The sequence below is a fragment of the Pristiophorus japonicus genome, chromosome 12, assembly GCF_044704955.1.
Source record: "Pristiophorus japonicus isolate sPriJap1 chromosome 12, sPriJap1.hap1, whole genome shotgun sequence".
NCBI lineage: Eukaryota > Metazoa > Chordata > Chondrichthyes > Pristiophoridae > Pristiophorus > Pristiophorus japonicus.
In genome coordinates, this window is record NC_091988.1 from 82,494,912 (window position 1) to 82,519,549 (window position 24,638).

At 44.9% G+C, this 24,638-nt stretch overlaps 1 protein-coding gene and 1 pseudogene across 3 annotated transcripts in view; one reads left to right on the plus strand and one right to left on the minus strand.

Moving 5' to 3' along the window:
* LOC139277360 (acylamino-acid-releasing enzyme-like) overlaps positions 1 to 2,183 on the plus strand; it is an 89,135-nt gene extending 86,952 nt beyond the window's left edge. For all 3 annotated transcript variants that reach the window (XM_070895722.1, XM_070895723.1, XM_070895720.1), the window contains one exon: positions 122 to 2,183. In XM_070895722.1, coding sequence (XP_070751823.1) covers positions 122 to 239 — 118 coding nt within the window. In that variant the 3' untranslated portion in view covers positions 240 to 2,183. The remainder of the gene's footprint in view (positions 1 to 121) is intronic.
* The window catches only part of LOC139276791 (F-actin-capping protein subunit alpha-2-like), a 30,831-nt pseudogene continuing 7,533 nt past the window's right edge, over positions 1,341 to 24,638 (minus strand).

The window sequence follows — 24,638 nt, forward strand, 5'->3', positions numbered from 1 at the left end:
GCAGAGGTCTTGGAGTCGGTTAACTGTCGTGTAAAGTGTCAGAAGACCAAAACAAAAAAGGTAGGAAATAGAAAGAAGCTCATCCTCACGAGAAATAACATGTTTGAACTTTTCCCCTCAGGTTATTGTGGTACCCTGATGACAACCACTCGCTTTCCAAAGTTGGCACAGAAGCTGATGTGTTCATGAATGTTGCCTTGTGGTTTGCCTTTGCGCTGGACATTACTACAGCAGCTTAAGACGATCTGATATGTCGAAGACAGTCCAACCCTCTTATATGCCATGCAGCTAATTTTAGTCAGTGATGCAAATGTATCTACAGTGGATTTCCTTTAAGCCATATGGCAAGGCTGCACAACCACCTGTTTCAGTTTGGCTCAATGATAGCACTCTTTCCTCTGAACTAACGGTTATGGGTTCATGCCCCACTCTAGGACTTGCGTAGATAATCTAAGTTGACACTTCTGTGTGATACTGAGGGAGGTGGAGTCTTGTTAGAGGTGTCGTCTTTTGCATGAGATGTTAAATAGAGGCCTGTCTGCTTGTTCAGGTGTATGGAAATTATCTCATGCCATTATTTGAAGAAGATCAAGAAGTTCTCCCGGTGTCCTGGCCAACATTTATCCCTCAACCAAAATGATCAGATCATTTGGTGTTTGTGGGACCTGGCTGTGCATGCGCTGGCTGTCATGTTTTCCTACAGAACAGTGGCTAACTTCAGAAATAACTTGGCGCTTTGGGACATCTTGAGGATGTGAAAGGTGCTATATAAATGTATGTTCTCACTTTGCTGCCTTTATAAACATGCAGTATTCAAATATGTGGAACTTCCTGGCTGTAGTTGACCCATTCTTCTGTTTGCCTTAATGTCTTATTTTGGAGTGGTGGATCAGAATGCATCTGTGAGCAGCATAAATATTCATGACAATGCTTTGTCCAAGAAATCACTGCACTTTCCTAATTAAAATCCAGATTAGATTACAGAATAAAAATCTCCTTTCTCGCTGATCGCAGTGGGAATATTACTCTCGTGCAGTACAGGACAATCTTCCGAGGCTGAAGAGTTAGTGCGTGCTTGAGGTTGAAGCAGAGGAAGCCTTAACCTGTGTTATAACTGACTACTACACCCAAAGTTAGAACTCATTGGAAAAGTGTTCTTTTCCCCACCATTAATGGCCATACCTTGAGTGCAAAGAATGTTTTTTTATTAATGTGTCATGCTCGTTCTTGTGCATGGCAGACAAAAATGTAGGAATGAAGATAAGACTAGATTTTATTTCTATGCACTTTAGTTTTGAAATATAATGACTAATATTGTGAGTCAGACATCAGTGATATCATTAAAAATTCAGACATTCAGATTTGGAATCTTATAGTGCCTGTGCCAGGTCCATCTCTTTGACAATCTTGGCGTTGATGATTTTGTTCCAGTCGATTGTTGTGTGTGTAAATGGCAGCTGGCGCCGGAGGCCCTTGAGCAGAGAATCCAAGTTCTGATAATTCTCCATCAGGCCAAGCTGGAGGGAGACAGAGAATAAGAGGATATTCCTTTGCTGCTCGTAATAGAAATTATTCCACTTTCTGTCATGCAAAGCCTTAAGCTTTGAACTAATTAAAATGATTTTTCAGTTATAATGTGCTTCAATAATTTAAAAAAATCAAAGTTGCGTATGAATATTGGAAGCCACGCAGTTATACTTTGTGAGATGCTAATGCCCCTCTTGCTGCCATTTGGAGTTATGGGACAATGAGGACTGGCTGAAGATATCAAATGTAAGTGAAGGAGAAATTTCTCTTTTTTACAAAGTTAATGCTTTTTGGGTTTTTAGGCTGCTGTCTTCATGAAAAAAGGCACATCTGTTCTTATTTGCTGAGGAGATGATTTCTGCATTATTCTAGTCATGCAAATGAGGTAATCACTTGCTTCGATGTAATTGATATCACTGTGGGCAAAGGAAGAAAGGCTTTATAATATGGCCCTTTTAATCTTTGTTTAAAAATAAATCTTGTCTTTAGAGGGATAACTGCAAGTGAACAACAAGAGAGACAATCTGTGGGAGTCAGATGATATAAACTTATCACGTTAGCTTGAACTGCATCATCTGGACAATGCTGACTGGCTAAAATTTAAGAAAAGGAAAATCTGAAAATGTGGGAAAAAACCTGAAATAAAAACAGATTCATAAAGGGTACACACCCGCAATATCATCACCTGTCTTTTCTCTTTGCAACTGCTATGTATTTCCAGAATTTTCTGTTTTTGATACTAATTGGTTAGCTGGCTCAAATTTGACTGGCAGCGACCCAGAACTGCCTACAATAAATAATCAGATATCATTTTTTTAATTCGTTCTCAGGATGTGGGCATCGCTGGCAAGGCCAGCATTTATTGCCCTTCCCTAATTGCTCTTGAGAAGGTGGTGTGAGCCGCCATTTTGAACCGCCGCAGTTCGTGTGGTGAAGGTACTCCCACAGTGCTGTTAGGGAGGGAGTTGCAGGATTTTAACCCAGCGATGATGAAGGAACGACGATTATATGTCTAAGTCGGAATGGTTTGTGACTTGGAGGTTGAATACATATAATATATTTAGGAGAGGCCCAGTGGCTTCAGTCGGGATGCCTTCCTGGTTGAATCCTCAGACCACACTTGGGCCATGTAGGTGAAGGGCTGTTAACACCAATGGAGCTGCACTCCAGCAGTAATCACTGTCTCTGGGAGAAGGGGAGAAAATTGGGGGCCAAATACTCTGGCCCTGCAGCTAAGCTGATTTGTTTTCACTGGTAGATGAAAGCGGTGCTCCATAGGCAGCAAGAGGATTTTAGTTCTTGTGGCTTTTTAGATGCAGCGATACACATCTAAATTCTACACATGCATGTGTACTAGATTTACAGCATAAGGTATCCTGCATGATTGAGCTTTTTATTATAATGAACTACCTAACAATTTATTACCTAGTGCTGTCTGTAATCCTGGCTATGGACAGCCTGGCTGACGGTGGCAGTCTATTAACATCACCGCTGTGGGTCTTTATGCACAGCTGGCAGTAAGCCTATGTTATAAATGTTAAATGTCTAAAATTACATAAAAAAACTGCAGTGCAAAAGGGGTGTGTGTGATAGCAAAGTCGGTAGGGAAGTGCGTAATGGAGTGTAAAACTTCCATTGTTTTCTTAACCGCAAATGCCAGGTAAACACACAACTGGAGTCCTCCCTTTCAGGATATGACTAACCATCCTTGAAAAGAAAGGACCATTAAAAGTAGACATTCTAATAATGATGCATTGATAAAGACTATGTGCCTTTGTCACCACTGATCCCAATAAAGTAGGGGAGCAGGGGTGGGCAGTAATTCTGTCACTCTATGCCTGATTACCCTATTTCATGATTCCATCCATCTGGACAATATGACTTTTACGCTATTGAAGAGGTGCTTTTACTTGGTGAATGTCAGTTAACGTAATAAACATACCATCCACACAAAAATCCAGGTCACAAATACAAGTAAAGGTCAGTTTGACAAAGCAACATTTTGAAGACCAAGATAAGATGTGCTTTTTTAAAATGCTGCTTCAGTTGATCTTCCCGGCAGATACTAAATGCAAAGGTCCACCCATATATCTACACCAGCCCAGAACTACCTGGAATTCAGTGTCCGCATTTTCAATAATTTTCACAAACGCTGTGGCTCCTTCGCACTCATCCTGGTGAAAGAAAGAAGAGTTAGAGATGGAAGTTTAAGACAAGTCGGCCTCCCATGGCTTCACACAGTAAGTGAGAGTTTGTGGTCACTCTCTTACCTGTCTGCTATCTTTGTGTTGCTGATTCTCTCTGTCTCTTTTCTTCTGCTTCTGCCTCTTTTTTATGCTGCCTCTCTACCCTTACCTCTTTTTGCTTCTCCTTTCCCTTTGTTTGGAAGATGATGGATGATGTGCTGTGGGGTGGTGGGGTAAGGAGCCACCAATAGTTGCATTTGGGGTGGGGGGTTACAGGAAAAATGGGATCCCTCATTGGGTCCCTTACCACCCTCCCAGTCATTTATACTCTTTCCCAACCCCTACCCCACTCCCATTACAAACTGTTTCTAGTGATTGGAACAAGGGGATGTGGATATAAGATAAATGATGTAGGACAGAGCATCAGGAGGCTGTGAAATGCACTACCAGAGTTAGTACAACAGAGGCCATGTCAACATTTAACAATAAGTTAAACAAGTGATTCAAGGAAAGGGGTAAAAATGGATATGCGAACCAGGTGGGTATGTGGATTCGGACTACTTCTCATGTGCAGGATAAGTTTCAACATGGACTAGATGGGCAATATGGCCTATTTCCATGTTGTAATCTCAATGTAATTCTATGCATCTCCTGCTGCATTTACCTTCCCACTATCCATTCTTGTTACTATGCCCTCACTCCTATCACAACTCCTATATCATCCCATTTGAACTACCCACTCACCCTCCCCCTTGTACTGCTGTTATTACATCACCTTTTTGGTTGTAACATCGTGTCATTTCAGGCAGCTGAATTTGTCGTAACAAGGAATGTTTGTTCTGTTCTCTTCTGTATGGTCAGAGGTTCTGCTATCTGGGTTGGGGTTTATGCCTAATTGTATAACAGCAGGTTCCCTACTAATGCACAAAATTTGCACACATGCACTCTCTTCCACATCATGTATATTTTCCTTACCATCAGAGTAAGCTTCTGTTTCACATCAACATTGCTGGTCAAGTTGATGCTACCCTCTTCAAAGTAATGAGCCTGAGGGAGGAAAAGTTAGAGATAAAACATAAACGCTTATATTATACAAGAGTAAACTTCTTTCCTGTTTCCTCCCTCCTCCACCAATCTTCCTTACACATTTACCTCACCAAGAGAGCAGTTGGGTAACCTACTTCCAGATTTCAATAAACACCAAAGTCAACCTGTTGGCGCAAGGTAAGTAAGAGTTGGGCTGAGGATGAGACATCCATTGATATAGTCATTCCCCTTGTGGGGAATTCAGCACCTCAGTATAATGAGGTGAGATTTGGAACTCAGTAGAGTAGGGTCTGATCATAGAAACATAGAAAATAGGTGCAGGAGTAGGCCATCCAGCCATTCGAGCCTGCACCACCATTCAATAAGATAATGCTGATCATTCCTTCAGTACCCTGTTGCTGCTTTCTCGCCATACCCCTTGATCCCTTTAGCCGCAAGGGCCATATCTAACTCCCACTTGAATATAGCCAATGAACTGGCATTAACAACTCTCTGCGGTAGGGAATTCCACAGGTTAACAACTCTCTGAGTGAAGAAGTTCCTTCTCATCTCAGTCCTAAATGGCTTACCCTTTATCCTTAGACTGTGTCCCCTGGTTCTGGACTTCCCCAACATCGGGAACATTCTTCCTGCATCGAATCTGTCCAGTCCCGTCAGAATTTTATATGTTTCTATGAGATCCCCTCCCATCCTTCTAAACTCCAGTGAATATAGGCACAGTCGATCCAGTCTCTCCTCATATGTCAGTCCTGCCATCCCGGGAATCAGTCTGGTGAACCTTCGCTGCACTCCCTCAATAGCAAGAACGTCCTTCCTCAGATTAGGAGACCAAAACTGAACACAATATTCCAGGTGAGGCCTCACCAAGGCCCTATACAACTGCAGTAAGACTTCCCTGCTCCTATACTCAAATGCCCTTGCTATGAAGGCCGACATACCATTTGCCGCCTTCACCGCCTGCTGTACCTCCATGCCAACTTTCAATGACTGATGAACCATGACACCCAGGTCTCGCTGCACCTCCCCTTTTCCTAATAAGCCACCATTCAGATAATATTCTGCCTTCGTGTTTTTGCCCCCAAGTGGATAACCTCACATTTATCCACATTATACTGCATCTGCCATGTATTTGCCCACACGGCTAACCTGACAAATCACCCTGCAGTCCTTAGCGTCCTCCTCACAGCTCACACTGCCACCCAGTTTAGTGTCATCTGCAAACATGGAGATATTACACTCAATTCCATCATAGAAACATAGAAATTAGTGCAGGAGTAGGCCATTCGGCCCTTCAGGCCTGCACCACCATTCAATGAGTTCATGGCTGAACATGCAACTTCAGTACCCCATTCCTGCTTTCTTGCCATACCCCTTGATCCCCTGAGTAGTAAGGACTACATCTAACTACTTTTTGAATATATTTAATGAATTGGCCTCAACAACTTTCTGTGGTAGAGAATTCCACAGGTTCACCACTCTTTGGGTGAAGAAGTTTCTCCTCATCTCGGTCCTAAATGGTTTACCCCTTATCCTTAGACTGTGACCCCTGGTTCTGGACTTCCCCAACATTGGGAACATTCTTCCTGCATCTAACCTGTCTAAACCCGTCAGAATTTTAAACGTTTCTATGAGATCCCCTCTCATTCTTCTGAACTCCAGTGAATACAAGTCCAGTTGATCCAGTCTTTCTTGATATGTCAATCCCGCCATCCCGGGATCAGTCTGGTGAACCTTTGCTGCACACCCTCAATAGCAAGAATGTCCTTCCTCAAGTTAGGAGACCAAAACTGTACACAATACTCCAGGTGTGGCCTCACCAAGGGCCCTGTACAACTGTAGTAACACCTCCCTGCTCCTATACTCAAATCCCCTCGCTATGAAGGCCAACATGCCATTTGCTTTCTTAACCGCCTGCTGTACCTGCATGCCAACCTTCAATGACTGATGTACCATGACACCCAGGTCTCGTTGCACCTCCCCTTTTCCTAATCTGTCACCATTCAGATAATAGTCTGTCTCTGTTTTTACCACCAAAGTGGATAACCTCACATTTATCCACATTATACTTCATCTGCCATGCATTTGCCCACTCACCTAACCTATCCAAGTCACTCTGCAGCCTCATAGCATCCTCCTCGCAGCTCACACTGCCACCCAATTTAGTGTCATCTGCAAATTTGAAGATACTACATTTAATCCCCTCGTCTAAATCATTAATGTACAGTGTAAACAGCTGGGGCCCAAGCACAAAACCTTGCGGTACCCCACTAGTCACTGCCTGCTATTCTGAAAAGTACCCATTTACTCCTACTCTTTGCTTCCTGTCTGCCAACCAGTTCTCAATCCACACCAGTACATTACCCCCAATTCCATGTGCTTTAACTTTGCACATTAATCTCTTGTGTGGGACCTTGTCAAAGGCCTTCTGAAAGTCCAAATACATCACATCAACTGGTTCTCCCTTGTCCAGTCTACTGGAAACATTCTCAAAACATTCCAGAAGATTTATCAAGCATGATTTCCCTTTCACAAATCCATGCTGACTTGGACCTATCATGTCACTTCTTTCCAAATGCGCTGCTATGACATCCTTAATAATTGATTCCATCATTTTACCCACTACCGATATCAGGCTGACCGGTCTATAATTCCCTGTTTTCTCTCCCTCCTTTTTTAAAAAGTGGGGTTACATTGGCTACCCTCCACTCCATAGGAACTGAATCATCTAAATCATTAATATATATTGTAAAGAGCTGGGGTCCCAGCACTGAGCCCTGCGACACTCCACTAGTCACTGCCTGCCATTCTGAAAAGGACCCGTTAATCCCGACTCTCTGCTTCCTGTCTGCCAACCTGTTCTCTATCCACGTCAGTACATTACCCCCATTTTACAGGATCCTGTATTCCTGCATTGTCACTTTGAAATGCCACTTAAAAAACTATTGTCTCCAAATTCTATCGCAAGAGAACAAAATCCTCAGAACTCAAAAGGCAGGTAGAATAAAACTTCCTCCCCATTACCCGATATTCCAAAAAAGAAATGACGCATGGATCTGGAAATCATTGACCACAATGCCTAATATCTTTAGTGGGGGGAATGTTCAATAAACATTTTACAGGATACTATCAGTTCATCTGAAGAATACTGAAGCCAAAACACAACTTGGATTCAGAAGTAACAGGTGGGGTCTTAGAAATCTACTGGAGTTCTTTGAGGAGGCAACTAAACAATCGATGCATGAATGTAAAATATTTGGATTTTCAAAAGATATTGGATAAAATTCCTTGTATGAGGCTTGTAATAAAGATCATGGTACATGGTAGTAATGGCCAATTCGTGTTATATTTTCTTAACAGAAAGTGATATCAAAGTTACAAGCTCATGTTGGGGGGTCTGTCTTGTAGAGTTCTATAGTTATTTGTTGTGGCTTCCTTGCTATTCAGACTATTAATAAATAATGGGGAGAACAGTACTTGTAATATTTTGTTGCTGACAAGCTAGGTAGCGAGAATAAATATCAACATTGTTCAAAAGACACTGGATCGATTGAATAGAAGATCTAAGGAATGGCAGATGGAATTTAATCTAGAAAAACACCATGTTATGCACATTGAAACAGGAAACAAAAAATGGATAGAAAACCTATTGACCATTCATTAACTAGGTAATTTCAATGAGTTATGGTTAATCGTGTACTGAGAGGTACTCAAATGCATCTCAATGTTACAAGTTATTCTAACCATATAAATCACTGGGGAGACCATATGTGGAACATTAAGGTAAATTCAGCACTCCCAGTGGAGATCCACACTCACAGGGAGCATGTGTTGAAGTGGGATCACAGAATTTGCCCCATCGTGTGGTTTTGGGCCCCTTTACTTCAGAAGGAAATTGATCTATTGAAAAGGCTTCAATGAAGGATAGCAGCTTTGTTTAAGAAGGGAGAAAGGGATAGACCAAGTAATTACAGGCCAATCAGCATAACCTCATTGGTGGGAAAATTATTGGAAAAATCCTGAAGCTCAGGATAAATCTTCAATTAGAAAGATACGGATTAATCATGGACAGTCAGCACGGATTTGTTAAGGGAAGGTCGTGTCTGACTAACTTGATTGAATTTTTCAAGGAGGTAACCAGGAGGGTCGATGAGGGCAGTGTATATGATGTAGTGTATATGGATTTTAGCAAAGCTTTTGATTAGGTCTCACATGGCAGACAGGTCACGAAAGTAAAAGCCCATGGGATTCAGTGCAAAATGACAAGTTGGATCCAAAATTGACTCAAAGGCAGGAAGCAGTGGGTAATGGTTGATGGATGTTTTTGTGACTGGAAGAATCTTTCCAGTGGGGTTCCGCAGGGCTCAGTACTAGATCCCTTGCTTTTTGTGGTATACATCAATGAACTAGACTTGAATATAGGGGATATGATTAAGAAGTTTGCAGATAATACTAAAATAGGCTGTGTGGCTGATAATGAAGAAGAAAGCTGCAGACTGCAGAAAGATATCAATCAACTGGTCAGATGGGCAGAACAGTGGCAAATGGAATTTAATCCGGAGAAGTGTGAGGTAATGCATTTGGAGAGGGCTAACAAGAAAAGGGAATACACATTAAATGGTAGGACACTGAGAAGTGTAGAGGAACAAAGAGACCTTGGAATGCATGTCCACAGATCCCTGAAGGTAGCAGGCCAGGTAGATAAGGTGGTTAAGAAGGCATACGAAATGCTTGCCTTTATTAGCCGAGGCATAGAATACAAGAGCAGAGGCGTTATGCTTGAACTGTATAAAACACTGGTTAGGCCACAGCTGGAGTACTGCGTGCAGTTCTGGTCACCGCATTACAGGAAGGATGCGATTGCACTGGAGAGGGTACAGAGGAGATTTATAAGGATGATGCCGGGAGTGGAGAATCTTAGCTATGAGGACAGATTGGATAGGTTGGGTTTGTTTTCCTTGGAACAGAGGAGACTGAGGGGAGACCTCATTAAGGTGTATAAAATTATATGGATAGAAAGGGCCTATTTCCCTTAGCAGAGGGATCAACAACCAGGGGGCGTAAATTTAAAGTAATTGGTAGAAGGTTTAGAGGGGATTTGAGAGGAGATTTCTTCATGCAGAGGATTGTGAGGGTCTGGAACTCACTGCCTGAAAGGATAGTAGAGGCAAATACCCTCATCACATTTAAAAAAGTACTTGAATGTGCACTTGAAGTGCCGTAACCTGCAGAAAAGTGGGATTAGGCTAGATAGCCTCTTGTTGGCCGGCACGGACACGATGGGCCAAAATGGCCTCCTTCTATGTTGTAAACTTCTATGATTCTATGATAATTTTGGTTTAATGCTCTAAAGTCATCGAGAGTTTCACAGAACTGAATTTGTTTACATGCGCCAAAAGAAGATGGAGAGAAAACATGGGTGAGAGTTATGTCTCCACCACCTAGATGGTATGTTGCGGGGTGGCAGGTGGTGGAGCTCCTGTTCTTTATAGACCCTGCCCGATTTTATTCTATTGATTTTAATGGAAAGAGAATCGGGCTGGTTCTATGATGGGCGCCCAATCCCCTCACCAGATTACGGCCCAGGTTGTGAAACTCAAAATCTACTCCCATGATCTAGGTTTTGAAAATACTGAGAGGAATGCCGGTGTAGATGCAAGCAGGTTATTTAACTTGAACAGTGAGTGCAGAACTTCCTGCCCCTACTGTGTAGAGGTAAGTGCATCTAAGAATGATTGTCTGAAATTTACAGCCAAACATTTATTATTCTTACAATGTACAGTCTGTACTTCATTTTACTGTAAGTTAGCAGATATCCATGAGACCTGGGTTTAAATGCAGACATTCACATAAAACAGTTAATGTTATATTAATTAAAATAACTGTAAAAATATCACATCAGGAACAAAACAAAGGGTTATAAGGACAAGTACAGATAAAGATGATGGAGTACTGTGTGGGAGCAGATGGTTTCAGAGACCATGGAAATCTAACAATATGGAAAATGTGAAGGGTGTACAATATAGGATGTAATCTTTAATGCTATTCTGGAGTTTTGCTTTATTTACTTCGGCTTTGTAGACCATATCTCAAGAAACTAAATGGGTTGAATAGATTCCACAATCGACTGGCTTGTACATGTTTTCTTATTCAGTGCTGTCTGATGCAATTACACCTAAACAAACAAGAAGAGACCTACAGAACAACAGAAGGCTAACAGGGTCAGAAGGTTACTAACTCAAGAGATTTATAAATATCATCAGCAGCTCATGAATAGCTGAAACTTACTGCCAGATAATAATTAATCTTCAAATGTACAGTCTTTAGGATAGTGAGTTAGCACAGATCAATAGGACCTGGGTTTAAATCCAGCTGGGCAGCATTTAAATAAAAGTTTTTTTCTGCTGGCTCTATGTGAAACAAGGTTAGGGAAGAACCACAGTATAAGTAAACATGGCCTCCCAGTACACGCTATGCACAGCTCAATATAAGTCCCAGGTTTGATTGCCAGTCTGTATTGAGCTAGTTTATCTCCACTGAGGTGGTAGTAAGTGCACTACAACAACAACATCATCATAGACAGTCCCTCGGCATCGAGGAAGACTTGCTTCCACTCCTGAAGTGAGTTCTTTGTTGGCTGAACAGTCCAATACGAGAGCCACATACCGTGTCACAGGTGGGACAGATAGTCGTTGAGGGAAGAGGTGGGTGGGACAGGCTTGCCGCACACTCTTTCCGCTGCCTGTGCTTAATTTCTGCATGTTCTCGGTGTTGAGACTCGAAGTGCTCAACGTCCTCTTGGATGCACTTTCTCCACTTAGGGCGGTCTTTGGCCAGGGACTCCCAGGTGTCAGTGGTGATGTCACACTTAATCAGGGAGGCTTTGAGGGTGCCCTTGTAACATTTCCGCTGCTCACCTTTGGCTCATTTACAATGAAGGAGCTCCGCATAGAGCACTTGTTTTTGGAGTCTCGTGTCTGGCATGTGAACTATGTGGCCTGCCCAGCGAAGCTGATCGAATGTAGTCAGTGCTTCAATGCTGGGGATGTTTTTCTGGATGAGGACACTGATGTTGGTGCGCCTGTCCTCCCAGGGAATTTGTAAGATCTTGCGGAGTCATCATTTTTGATATATCTCCAGCGACTTGCGGTGTCTTCTGTACATCGTCCATGCCTCTGTCGAGGGCCGGGCCGTGGAGCTTGATGACTGGGGGGCAGTGCTGTACCGTGAGGGCAGGCCGGTGGAGGACCTTTGTATTAAGGAGGGCGGGTATTACTACAGCTCTGTAGACCTTGAGCTTGGTGGTAGATTTGAGGGCCTGGTCTTCGAACACTCTTTTCCTCAGGCGGAAAAGAATGCACTGGCGCACTGGAATCTCCACACCAATGTCTGGCTTTGTTGATATGAGGCTCCCGAGGTATGGGAAATGGTCCACGCTGTTGAGGGCCGGGCCGTGGAGCTTGATGACTGGAGGGCAGTGCTGTGCGGTAAGGAACAGGCCGGTGGAGGACCTTTGTATTATGGATGTTTAGCGTAAGGCCCATGCTTTCATATGCCTCGTAAATACGGCGACTATATCCTGGAGTTCAGCCTCAATGTGCGCAGACACAGGCGTCGTCCGCGTACTGTAGCTCAATGACAGAGGTTGGGGTGATCTTGGACCTGGCCTGGAGTTAACCGGGTAGGTTAAACAGCTTCCCACTGGTTCTGTAGTTTAGTTCCACTCCAGCGGGGAGCTTGTTGACTGTGAGGTAGAGAATGGCAGCAAGGAAGATTGAGAAGAGGGTTGGAGTGATGACACAGCCCTGTTTGACCCCGGTCCGGACGTGGATTGGGTCTGTGATGGATCCGTTGGTAAGGATCACGGCCTGCATGTCATCATGGAGCAGGCGAAGGATGTTGACAAACATTTGGGGGCATCTGAAACGGAGGAGGACGCTCCATACGGTTGACAGTGTCTAAGGTCGAAAAAGGCCACGTATAAGGGCTGGCGCTGCTCCCTGCATTTTTCCTGCAGCTGTCATGTTGCAAAAATCATGTCCATTGTGCCCCATAGGGGACGAAATCCGCACTGTGACTCCAGGAGGAGCTCCCCGGCCACAGGGAGAAGACAGTTGAGGAGAACTCTAGTGACAACTTTCCCAGTGGGCTGATAGGGAGATTTCCCTGTAATTGCCTCAGTTGGACTTATCCCCTTTTTTAAAGATGACCACGATCACTGCATCTCTGAGATCTCCCGGCATGCTCTCTTCCCTTCAGATGAGAGAGATGAGGTCATGAATCCGCGGCAACAGCGCCTCTCTGCCACACTTTAGCGCCTCAGCAGGGATTCCATCCGCTCCCGTAGCCTTGATATTCTTGAGCTGTTTTATGGTTTTTCCTACCTCGTGCAATGTTGGGGTTTCACTGAGGTGGTGGCGGCTCACATGCTGTGGGATGGAGTCGAGAACACTCGAGTCAACAACTTTAATTTATATAGCGCCTTTAACGGAGTAAAACGTCCCAAGGCATTTCACAGCAGTGTTATAAGACAAAACAGATAAATTTGACTATGATAGATCTGTACCTCTGGATTAGGATGGGATGAACTAAGCACAGTAGCCACTATTGGTCAGTATCCAGCGACCTGTGCTACAAGTGTATTGTGTGGCCCTACCCTCTGCAGTTGAACAGCATGCTGACACACGTGAATAGTGACCACTTGGGTGAGGTACCCGAAGGCGATCATTGATCAAAGAACCACACCCCACCATAGAGAAAGTATCCAGTGGGGAAGTTGACACCAGAAAATTAATGAAAGAAAAATAATGTAAAAAATACCAAAGCTTCTATCCCGAGCACAGCCTTGCCGGCAGCATTTAAGCGGATATTTTCTCTGGTACAGGCTCACTTAAAATGTAACTGTTCTACAGCAGGTTTTGTTCACTGAATCCATTCTATCAAACCAATACAAAGTTTGGGCAAATTTTTACCTATGCTGCTAATAGCATTCTGGGAGCTGCACGGACAGTATTCTTTCTGATCAACACTGCCTGCCTAGAGTTTTTCTGTTTCTTTATCATTTGAAAGATACCCATGTGTGATGTATTATAATTTTATCAATCTTTGCAAGGTATCAATTATGTGAACCACTGCACGTTGAAGGTCACTGTCATGTATTCAACCAGCATTGTAACCCATGTATAAACTGACCTAAGTTGTACACCGTGAGAACACTGACCACTAGATGGGAGACACTCCTAACCTGGACCTTCAGGTATAAAAGGGGAAGCTCCACCCACCTTCATCACTTGAGTGCTAAGGAATAAAGGACAGGTCATAGACTGACCTTCTCTCAAGCATGGGCCTCGTGTGCATTTATACTGTGTAGTAAGGACATATCAATGGCGACAAGAAACTGGGATTTAAACCATGCGAGCATGGCCACTAGCAGAACAGAAGAGAGGTACTGTGTTAAGGAATGGTTGGGACAGAGATTCAACATTGTTAAAGCAGCACACAGTTCTCCAGGCAGACAAGGGCAGTCAGGCATGCCCCAACATGTAGTCGAACCCAGAGGGGGAGTTCGACAGAGACAATGGCAAGCTGAACAGCGATTCACGCCATTGCAAGGGACAATGCGGCCAGTAATGGGGCCATCAACACCTGTTAATGGTGCACTCAAGGACAATAACAGGGGCAGTCAGGGACGATCGACTGGCAAGGGACCTTTTGTTTCAAACCGCAACTCATGCTGGAGGCGTGGAGGCATACATTCAGTCGGAGTTTGCAGAGATGAGCAAAATACCTGCAGAAATGGACACTGGGGGAAATCGCTGGAAGCTGAAGTTCAGCGAGTTCATGTGGAGCACGTATACAGTTCATACACCAGGAAGCCACCGATAATGATGAAAGTGCTCCTCAATGGCATCCCAGTATCAATGGAGTTAGACATGGGTGCCAGCCAGTCCCTGATGGGTATCAAACAGTTCGAAAAGTTGTGGGCATCCAAGGCCAGGAGGCCAAAATTATCGGCGATTGACGCACAGCTACGGACTTACACAAAGCAGATCATTCCGGTGCTAGGCAGCGCCACGGTAGTCGTGACCCACAAAGATTCGGAGAACAGATTGCCACTCTGGATTGTCCCAGGGGACGGTCCCGCACTACTGGGGAGGAGTTGGCTTGCTGTCATGAACTGGAAATGGGGCGATGTCAATGCAATTTCCTCTGTGGAGCGAGTATCATGCTCACAGGTCCTGGACAAACTTGACTCATTATTTCAACCTGACATTGGCACTTTCATGGGGGCCAAGGTAGTGATTCACATAAACCCGGATGCCAGACCAGTACACCACAAAGCCAGAGCGGTGCCGTACGTGATGCGGGAAAAGATAGAAGGTGAATTGGACCGCCTGTTGAGGGAAGGCATCATCTCGCCAGTCGAATTCAGTAACTGGGCGAGCTCGATTGTGCTGGTGCTCAAGGCGGATGGGTCGGTCAGGATATGTGGCGATTACAAGGCCACCATTAATCGGGTGTCACTCCAAGACCAGTACCCGCTACCGAGAGTGGAGGACCTCTTTGCGACGCTATCCGGTGGCAAACCTTTTTCAAAATTGGACCTGACCTCAGGTTACATGACCCAGGAGCTGGTGAGTGAGTCAAAGAAGCTGACCACCATCACGACACACAAGGAGTTGTTTGAGTACAACAGATGTCCGTTCGGGATTCGCTCGGCCGCCGCGATCTTCCAACGAAATATGGAAAGCCTCCTCAAGTCGATTCCAGGGACGGTGGTTTTTCAGGACGACATCCTCATTACGGGTTATGATACTGAAGAACACCTCCACAACCTGGAGGAGGTGCTACGCAGACTGGACCGGGTAGGTCTGCGACTGAAAAAGGCGAAGTGCGTCTTCCTAGCTCCAGAGGTAGAATTCCTGGGGATGAGGGTAGCAGCAGATGGGATCAGCCCTACTGCATCCAAGACGGAAGCGATCCAGAGAGCACCCAGACCCTGTAACACGTTCGTTCCAGGGGCTCCTGGAGCTGCGTTCGTTCCAGGGGCTCCTGAACTATTTTGGTAACTTTCTTCCCAAATTGAGCACGCTGCTAGAGCCGCTACACGTGCTCCTATGCAAAGGTCGCAAATGGGTCTGGGGGGGACAGCCAGGAAAGGGCTTTTAATAGAGCACGCAATTTGTTATGTTCCAATAATCTGTTAACGCTATATGACCCATGTAAGAAACTTGTGTTAACGTGCGATGCGTCGTCCTATGGTGTCGGGTGTGTGTTACAGCATGTCAGTGCCAAGGGTCAGTTACAGCTGGTAGCTGTAACTGACAGGGGTCTGTCCCAGGCAGAAAGGGGCTACGGGATGGTAGAAAAGGAGGCGCTCGCATGTGTATATGCGGTAAAGAAAATGCACCAGTACCTGTTTGGCAGGAAATTTGAGCTGGAGACAGATCACAAACCCCTAATGTCCCTTTTGGCCGACAACAAGGCCATAAATGCAAACGCATCGGCCCGCATACAGAGGTGGGCACTCACGTTAGCTGCCTATGACTACATAATTCGGCACAGACCGGGTACCGAAAACTGCGCCGATGCACTCAGCAGGCTCCCACTAGCCACCACTGAGGGGGCTACCGAGCATGGTACTGAGATGGTCATGGCTGTTGAAGCTTTCGAAAGCGAAGGCTCACCCGTGACAGCCCGTCAGATTAAAGTCTGGACAAATAGAGACCCGCTATTGTCTCTAGTCAAGAAATGTGTCCTGAATGGGGACTGGGCAGCCACGTACAGGGCATGCCCTGAGAAATTTAAACCATTTCACAGGCGCAAGGATGAACTCTCGATTCAGGCCGATTGCCGACTGTGAGGAAACTGCGTAGTCATGCCCCAGATGGGCAGAGAGGTGTTCATCAGAGAACTCCACAATGGGCACCCGGGCATTGTCACGATGAAGGCAATTGCCAGGTCTCACGTTTGGTGGCCAGAGATAGACGCAGATCTGGAACTTTGTGTTCGCAGGTGCAACACGTGTGCCCAGCTGGGCCATGCGCCCAGGGAAGCCCCCCTTAGCCCCTGGCCATGGCCCGCCAAGCCTTGGTCATGCATCCATGTGGAATACGCAGGTCCTTTCATGGGGAAAATGTTTTTGGTTGTAGTAGACGCCTACTCCAAATGGATCGAGTGTGACATTTTAAATTCAAGCACATCCTCTGCCACGGTAGAAAGTCTACGGGCAATGTTCGCCGCCCACGGTCTACCGGACATCTTGGTCAGCGACAATGGCCCGTGCTTCACAAGCACTGAATTCCAGGACTTCATGGCAGGCAATGGAATTAACCATGTTAGAACGGCACCGTTCAAGCCGGCCTCAAACGGCCAGGCAGAACGAGCAGTGCAGATAATCAAACAGGGGATGCTCAGATTCCAAGGGGGTTCCCTACAAACCCGCTTATCACGCCTCCTGTTGGCCTATAGATCCCGACCACACTCGCTCACAGGGGTTCCACCCGCAGAGCTACTAATGAAAAGGATGCTCAAAACCCGATTATCCCTTATACACCCCACCATGAAAGAAATTGTCGAGAGCAGGCGCCAGTCACAATATCACTACCATGACAGGAATGCGAGGGTGCGATGTATTGATGTAAATGATCCTGTTTTTGTCCTCAACTACGCTGCAGGGCCCAAATGGCTCGCAGGCACTGTGGTTGCCAAAGAGGGAAATAGGATTCTGGTCGTTAAACTTACCAATGGACAAATCTGCCGCAAACATGTGGATCAAACAAAAAGGAGGTTCAGCAACCCCATAGAAGAAGCAGAGGAAGAACACGATATAGAGTTCACTCCACCACAGGTGACCGAACACCGGAACCAAAGGGAGGAGAGCCCAGTCACTGTGGGCAGTCCGGACAGGCCTGAGGCACTGCAAACAGCAGACACTCAGGCCAGCGCCCAACAACCGGAGCCCCAACTCAGGCGCTCTACAAGGGAGTGTAAACCACCAGAGAGACTCAACCTGTGATCCCAATAAGACTTTGGGGGGGGAGGTGATGTCATGTATTCAACCAGCATTGTAACCCATGTATAAACTGACCTAAGTTGTACACCGTGAGAACATTGACCACTAGGTGGGAGACACTCCTAACCTGGACCTTCAGGTATAAAAGGGGAAGCTCCACCCACCTTCATCACTTGAGTGCTAAGGAATAAAGGACAGGTCACAGACTGACCTCTCAAGCATGGGTCTCGTGTGCATTTATACTATGTAGTAAGGACATATCAGTTACTGTCACAATAAGACTATTGGTGTGACATCTGTATTAGTCAAAACTCCCCACATAAGTTAATTCTGTCACAGTATTTACTGAGAGTCAGCAACAGCAGTGATTCAAGTTTCCCTTTAAATCTGTGCAATGGTTCTGTTTGCTTGGATGGGAAGGGATGTCATTTGATTGTGTATACAGTTGCCTATAACTAATAATGTCCCCAAAATGGTGTTATCGGGAGCCCACTTACCTGTGCCTTAATTGTACCTGTGACTTCAGCGTGTGATGGGTAGAGCACAAGATTCCATTCGGACTTCCAAAAGCCATTCCTAAAAACATAAGGTGATAACACAAGCATTTTACAGTTTATCTGTTAAATACTGATAGGGTTGCACTTCCATGGGCAAGGAAGTGATTGCAAGGTATTGCTAAACAGCCATTTTGAATATGTTCCCTCAGAGAAGTGTGCTTAATTACAGTAACCACAGTGTACTTGATAATGTACTTAACATACTTCTCAGTAGTGATAGAGTTGAAAATAAAAAGTTGCGGAACTCGGCTGATATAATTCAATTCTTGTTCAATTCTTATTTGTTGTTCAAAGACCATTGGATAACCCTTTAAATTATAGCACAGAATCCATCACACTTGATAATGTTAGATGTATTTTTAAAAAGACAGTCATTTCATGCTGATTTCTTCTGACCTGGAGCTGGAATTTCAAAGTACCTACCAATCTGCAATTAATCTCTAACTGACTTCTAGATGTACAGGTCCAGCATCCAGAATCCGACACCGTCGCGACTGAGGCCGTTACGGATTCCACGTTTTTCTGGACTTTGGATCGCCTTTCTGACATCACGAATCCAGAAACGCCCAAGCCCAGGTTCAGGTATTTCTGGATTTTGGAACATCAAACAGGGGGTCGGGGAGCTATTCGGGCCGCTGGTCCAATCGATGAGGTCGTCGGGCAGGAATTGTTTGGACGGGCAGTTTGGAAGAGGATCTGTTTGAGGGGGGGGCGGTCCTGCTGCTGACGAGGTGTTCGGGTGGGCCCCGTCGTGGTAGAGCTATTTGGGCAGGCCCGTCACGGAGGAGGTGTTCGGGCGGACTGGCGAGGAGGCCCCGAGGTAAGGGCACCGGCGGTGAGGCGAGGTCCGTTGTCGCAGGGTCAGCGTGTCCGGATTCCAGAACATTTTACGTATTACGGACGACCCTGCCACCAATCGGTCTGGAGTCCGGATTCCGAGAGCATTCCAGATTCCAGAACTCCGGATTTTGGACACTGCATCTGTACTGACTTGCCTTAATCAATGGCATGGCAATACCACTAGTTATTTTCTATTGTTGTCACCTTCCCATGTTTTCAATTGCTCTGGCACCATAGATAGCAGGGATATAACCAGGCATGATAAGCATGATGTCATGGAGACTCCAGAGATCATATCAGATTTATGGTTAAGGCAGAGACAGATGTTCAATGCAGCACTTTTTCCATGTTTGATCGTGGGTGGCATATGGGTAGAGTCTTCAAATTGTGAAAGTAATGCATGATTTTAAATATATATATTAACGGATGTGGGAACCCATTATTGGAGAGACATGGAAAATTCTAGGAAAGATTAAGAAATCTTCTGAGCTTTTAAAGAGAAGTCAGGGTGAGATTTTGAATCAGCAGTCCCCCTCCTCCAGAGGCAGCGTTCTGAATAGATGCAAGAGACAGTGCATTGCTGACGTGTAGATCGCCCAGAGTGAGTGAAGAGAGCTGCCAGAAGGCCTCTTTCGCACTGATACTGAATCTGTTTGGTGTTGTGCTGGAACAGGTACGTAATGCAATATGCTCGCACCAGGCTGTTTAGGGACTGTGTTCTGCGCTAATCACTTAAACCAGAAGAATGAGTGACCGCATGTGACACACTTGCATTCTCAGTACCAATGGAACATTCAGTCCATCAATGTGCAGTTCATCCCTTGTGAGTGTATCCAAAAATTTAGTAATTGACTGTTTCGGGATAGTTAACAGAAGCTTTTTAAAATTTATGCACAAAACTTCTGTAACATCGAGAAAGAGCCATACATAGAAATTAGAAACATAGAAATTAGGTGCAGGAGCAGGCCATACGCAAGGCATGGCTGCTCCTACCCTTCATTCTCCGATGGCCTGGACTGTTAAATTACTCAACTTTCTAGGGTAAGGCCCCACTGGTGCTGGTGATCTCCCAATACGTGTCCAAGTGACCTCTGCTGGATGTCGTGCTTGTGCGGATATCGGTTGGGGACAGGATCGATCTGAGCTGTGATGCCTCACGAGGTGGAGCAGCCGTAGACACTCACAGTCTCGGCTCACACGTGAGTTGGGTGAGGTGCTGCAGGGAAACTGGCAGTCGTGGAAACGTACCACAGCAGGAAATTGATGCCATCAGGAGAGGGAGAAAGGAAGATGGAGAACTGGAAAAGTCCAACCGATTGATTGTATATCAAAGTTATTTGGATTACTTATTTTTTTATGTCAAGTAGATTATACAAGATTGAGAGGAATTAGGCACATTGCTGCAATATAAATGTAAATTACCAGAACTCATTTCGTTGATATTTATGAGATTCGATGCAGGCAATGATAGCTTTCTGTTTGCCAAAGGTTTTCCCATATACCTGTCAAAAGAAAGACCACATGGTCAGACTGTGCCAGCAGACATGAGCGTGAGATATTTCAAGAAACATAGAAACATAGAAAATAGGTGCAGGAGCAGGCCATTCGGCCCTTCAAGCCTGCACCACCATTCAATATGATCATGGCTGAACCCCACTCCTGCCTTCTCTCCATACCCCCCGATCCCTTTAGCCGCAAGGGCCACATCTAACTCCCTTTTGAATATATCCAACGAACTGGACTCAACAACTTTCTGTGGTAGAGAATTCCATAGGTTCACAATTCTCTGGGTGAAAAAGTTTCTCCTCATCTCGGTCCTAGATGGCTTACCCCTTATCCTTAGAGTGTGACCCCTGGTTCTGGACTTCTCCAACGTCAGGAACATTCTTCCTGCATCTAACCTGTCCAATCCTGTCAGAATTTTATATGTTTCTATGAGATCCCCTCCCATTCTTCTAAATTCCAGTGAATATAAGCCTAGTCGATCCAGTCTTTCTTCAAATATCAATCCTGCTATCCTGGGAATCAGTCTGATCAACCTTCGCTGCACTCCCTCAATAGCAAGAACGTCTTTCCTCAGATTAGGAGACCAAAACTGCACACAATACTCAAGGTATGGTCTCACCAAGGCCCTGTACAACTGCAGTAAGACCTCCCTGCACCTATACTCAAATCATCTCGCTATGAAGGCCAACATGCCATTTGCCGCCTTCACCACCTGCTGTACCTGCATGCCAACTTTCAATGACTGATGTACCTTGACACCCAGGTCTCGTTGCACCTCCCCTTTTCCTAATCTGTCACCATTCAGATAATTGCCTTTCTGTTTTTGCCACCAAAGTGGATAACCTCACATTTATACTGCATCTGCCATGTATTTGCCCACTCACCTAACCTGTCCAAGACACCCTGCAGTCTCTTAGCATCCTCCTCACAGCTCACACTGCCACCCAGCTTAGTGTCATCTGCAAACTTGGAGATATTCCATTCAATTCCTTCGTCTAAATCATTAATATATATTAGCTGGGGTCCTAGCACTGAACCTTGCTGTACCCCACTAGTCACTGCCTGCCATTCTGAAAAGGACCCGTTTATTCCCACTCTCTGCTTCCTGTCTGCCAACCAGTTTTCTATCCACGTCAATACATTACCCCCAATACCATGTGCCTTAATTTTGCACACTAATCTCTTGTGTGGGACCTTGTCAAAAGCCTTTTGAAAGTCCAAATACACCTCATCCACTATTTCTCCCTTATCCACTCTACTAGTTACATCCTCAAAAAATTCTAGAAGATTTGTCAAGCATGATTTCCCTTTCATAAATCCATGCTGACTTGGACCGATCCTGTCACCGCTTTCCAAATGTGCTGCTATTACATCTTTAATAATTGATTCCAGCATTTTCCCCACTACCGATGTCAGGCTAACCGGTCTATAATTCCCTGTTTACTCTCTCCCTCCTTTTTTAAAAAGTGGTGTTACATTAGCTATTCTCCAATCCATAGGAACTGATCCAGAATCCATGGAATTTTGGAAAATGACCACCAATGCATCTACTATTTCTAGGGCCACTTCCTTAAGTACTCTGGGATGCAGACTATCAGGCCCTGGGGATTTATCGGCCTTCAATCCCATCAATTTCCCTAACACCATTTCCTGACGAATAAGAATTTCCATCAGTTCCTCCTTCTCGCTAGACCCTCGGTCCCCTAGTATTTTCGGGAGGTTATTCGTGTCTTCCTTAGTGAAGACAGACCAAAGTATTTGTTCAATTGGTCTGCCATTTCCTTGTTCCCCATTATGAATTCACCTGATTCTGACTGCAAGGAACCTACATTAGTCTTCACTAATCTTTTTCTCTTCACGTATCTATAGAAGCTTTTGCAGTCAGTTTTTATGTTCCCTGCAAGCTTACTCTCATACTCTATTTTCCCCCCTCCTAATTAAACTCTTAGTCCTCCTCTGCTGAATTCTAAATTTATCCTAGTCCTCAGGTTTGCTGCTTTTTATATGCCTCGTCCTTGGATTTAACACGATAAGAACATAAGAACATAAGAATTAGGAACAGGAGTAGGCCATCTAGTCACTCGAGCCTGCTCCGCCATTCAACAAGATCATGGCTGATCTGGCCGTGGACTCAGCTCCACTTACCCGCCCGTTCCATTCGCCTTCTTGATTACCTGCTGCACCTTAATTACCTTATTGGTTAAAAATCTATCTATCTGTGATTTGAATACATTCAATGAGCTAGCCTCAGCTGCTTCCCTGGGCAGAGAATTCCACAGATTCACAACCCTCTGGGAAAATAAATTCCTTCTCAACTCGGTTTTAAATTGGCTCCCCCGTATTTTGAGGCTGTGCCCTCTAGTTCTAGTCTCCCCGACCAGTGGAAACAACCTCTCTGCCTCTATCTTGTCGATCCCTTTCATTATTTTAAATGTTTCTATAAGATCACCCCTCATCCTTCTGAACTCCAACGAGTAAAGATTCAGTCTACTCAATCTATCATCATAAGGTAACCCCCTCATCTCCGGTATCAGTCTAGTGAATCGTCTCTGTACCCCCTCCAAAGCAAGTATATCCTTCCTTAAGTAAGGTGACCAAAACTGCATGCAGTGCTCCAGGTGCGGCCTCACCAATACCCTGTACAGTTGCAGCAGGACCTCCCTGCTTTTGTATTTCATCCCTCTCGCAATGAAGGCCAACATTCCATTCGCCTTCTTGATTACCTGCTGCACCTGCAAACTAACTTTTTGGGATTCATGCACAAGGACCCCCAGGTCCCTCTGCACCGCAGCATGTTGTAATTTCTCCCCATTCAAATAATATTCCCTTTTACTGTTTTTTTTTCCAAGGTGGATGACCTCACATTTTCCAACATTGTATTCCATCTGCCAAACCTTAGCCCATTCGCTTAACCTATCTAAATCTCTTTGCAACCTCTCTGTGTCCTCTACACAACCCGCTTTCCCACTAATCTTTGTGTCATCTGCAAATTTTGTTACATTACACTCTATCCCCTCTTCCAGGTCATCTATGTATATTGTAAACAGTTGTGGTCCCAGCACCGATCCCTGTGGCACACCACTAACCACCGATTTCCAACCCGAAAAGGACCCATTTATCCTGACTCACTACTTTCTGTTTGCCAGCCAATTCTCGATCCATGCTAATACATTGCCTCTGACTCCACGTATCTTTATCTTCTGCAGTAACCTTTTATGTGGCACTTTATCGAAGGCCTTTTGGAAATCTAAATACACCACATCCATCGGTACACCTCTATCCACCATGCTCATTATCTCTCTATCTCTAATTTCCCTTGTTAGCCACGGTTGAGCCACCTTCCCCGTTTTATTTTTACACCAGACAGGGATGTACAATTGTCATAGTTCATCCATGTGTTCTTTAAATGTCTGCCATTGCATATCTACTGTCAACCCTTTAAGTATCATTCGCCAGTCTATCCTAGCCAATTCACATCTCATACCATTGAAGTTACCTTTCCTTAAGAGCAACATGAAATAATAACAGTGCATGTTAAGATGGAATAGAAAGGCTGTCTTGAAGTCTCAGCCGCCTAGGGGAGTTTCTCAATGAACCACATAAACCAGGAAGGTCCCTGATTCAGTTGGTGCTGAGTTAAATGATCTTAGCCGGGTGATAGTATAACTGCTCTGAGCATTCCTGGGCCAGAGAGGAGAAAATAAGCCAATGTTCTCGCTCTTGATTACCAATCAGTAATTTCTCTTGGAAGTGCTTGTGTGCCAATATTGGTGTGGATATTATTGGGCTCGACAATGGTGCCTTCCCACTTACCCCACACCTCCCTTACCCTCACACGCTCACTGTCCAGACTAACACATGATAATGGTGTACTTCAGCGCGGTACGGTGGAACTATAGCTCAACAAGGAGACAACATCTTCAAGCGATGAAAATTGGAAGAAAAGGTTGAAGGGGAAAAAAA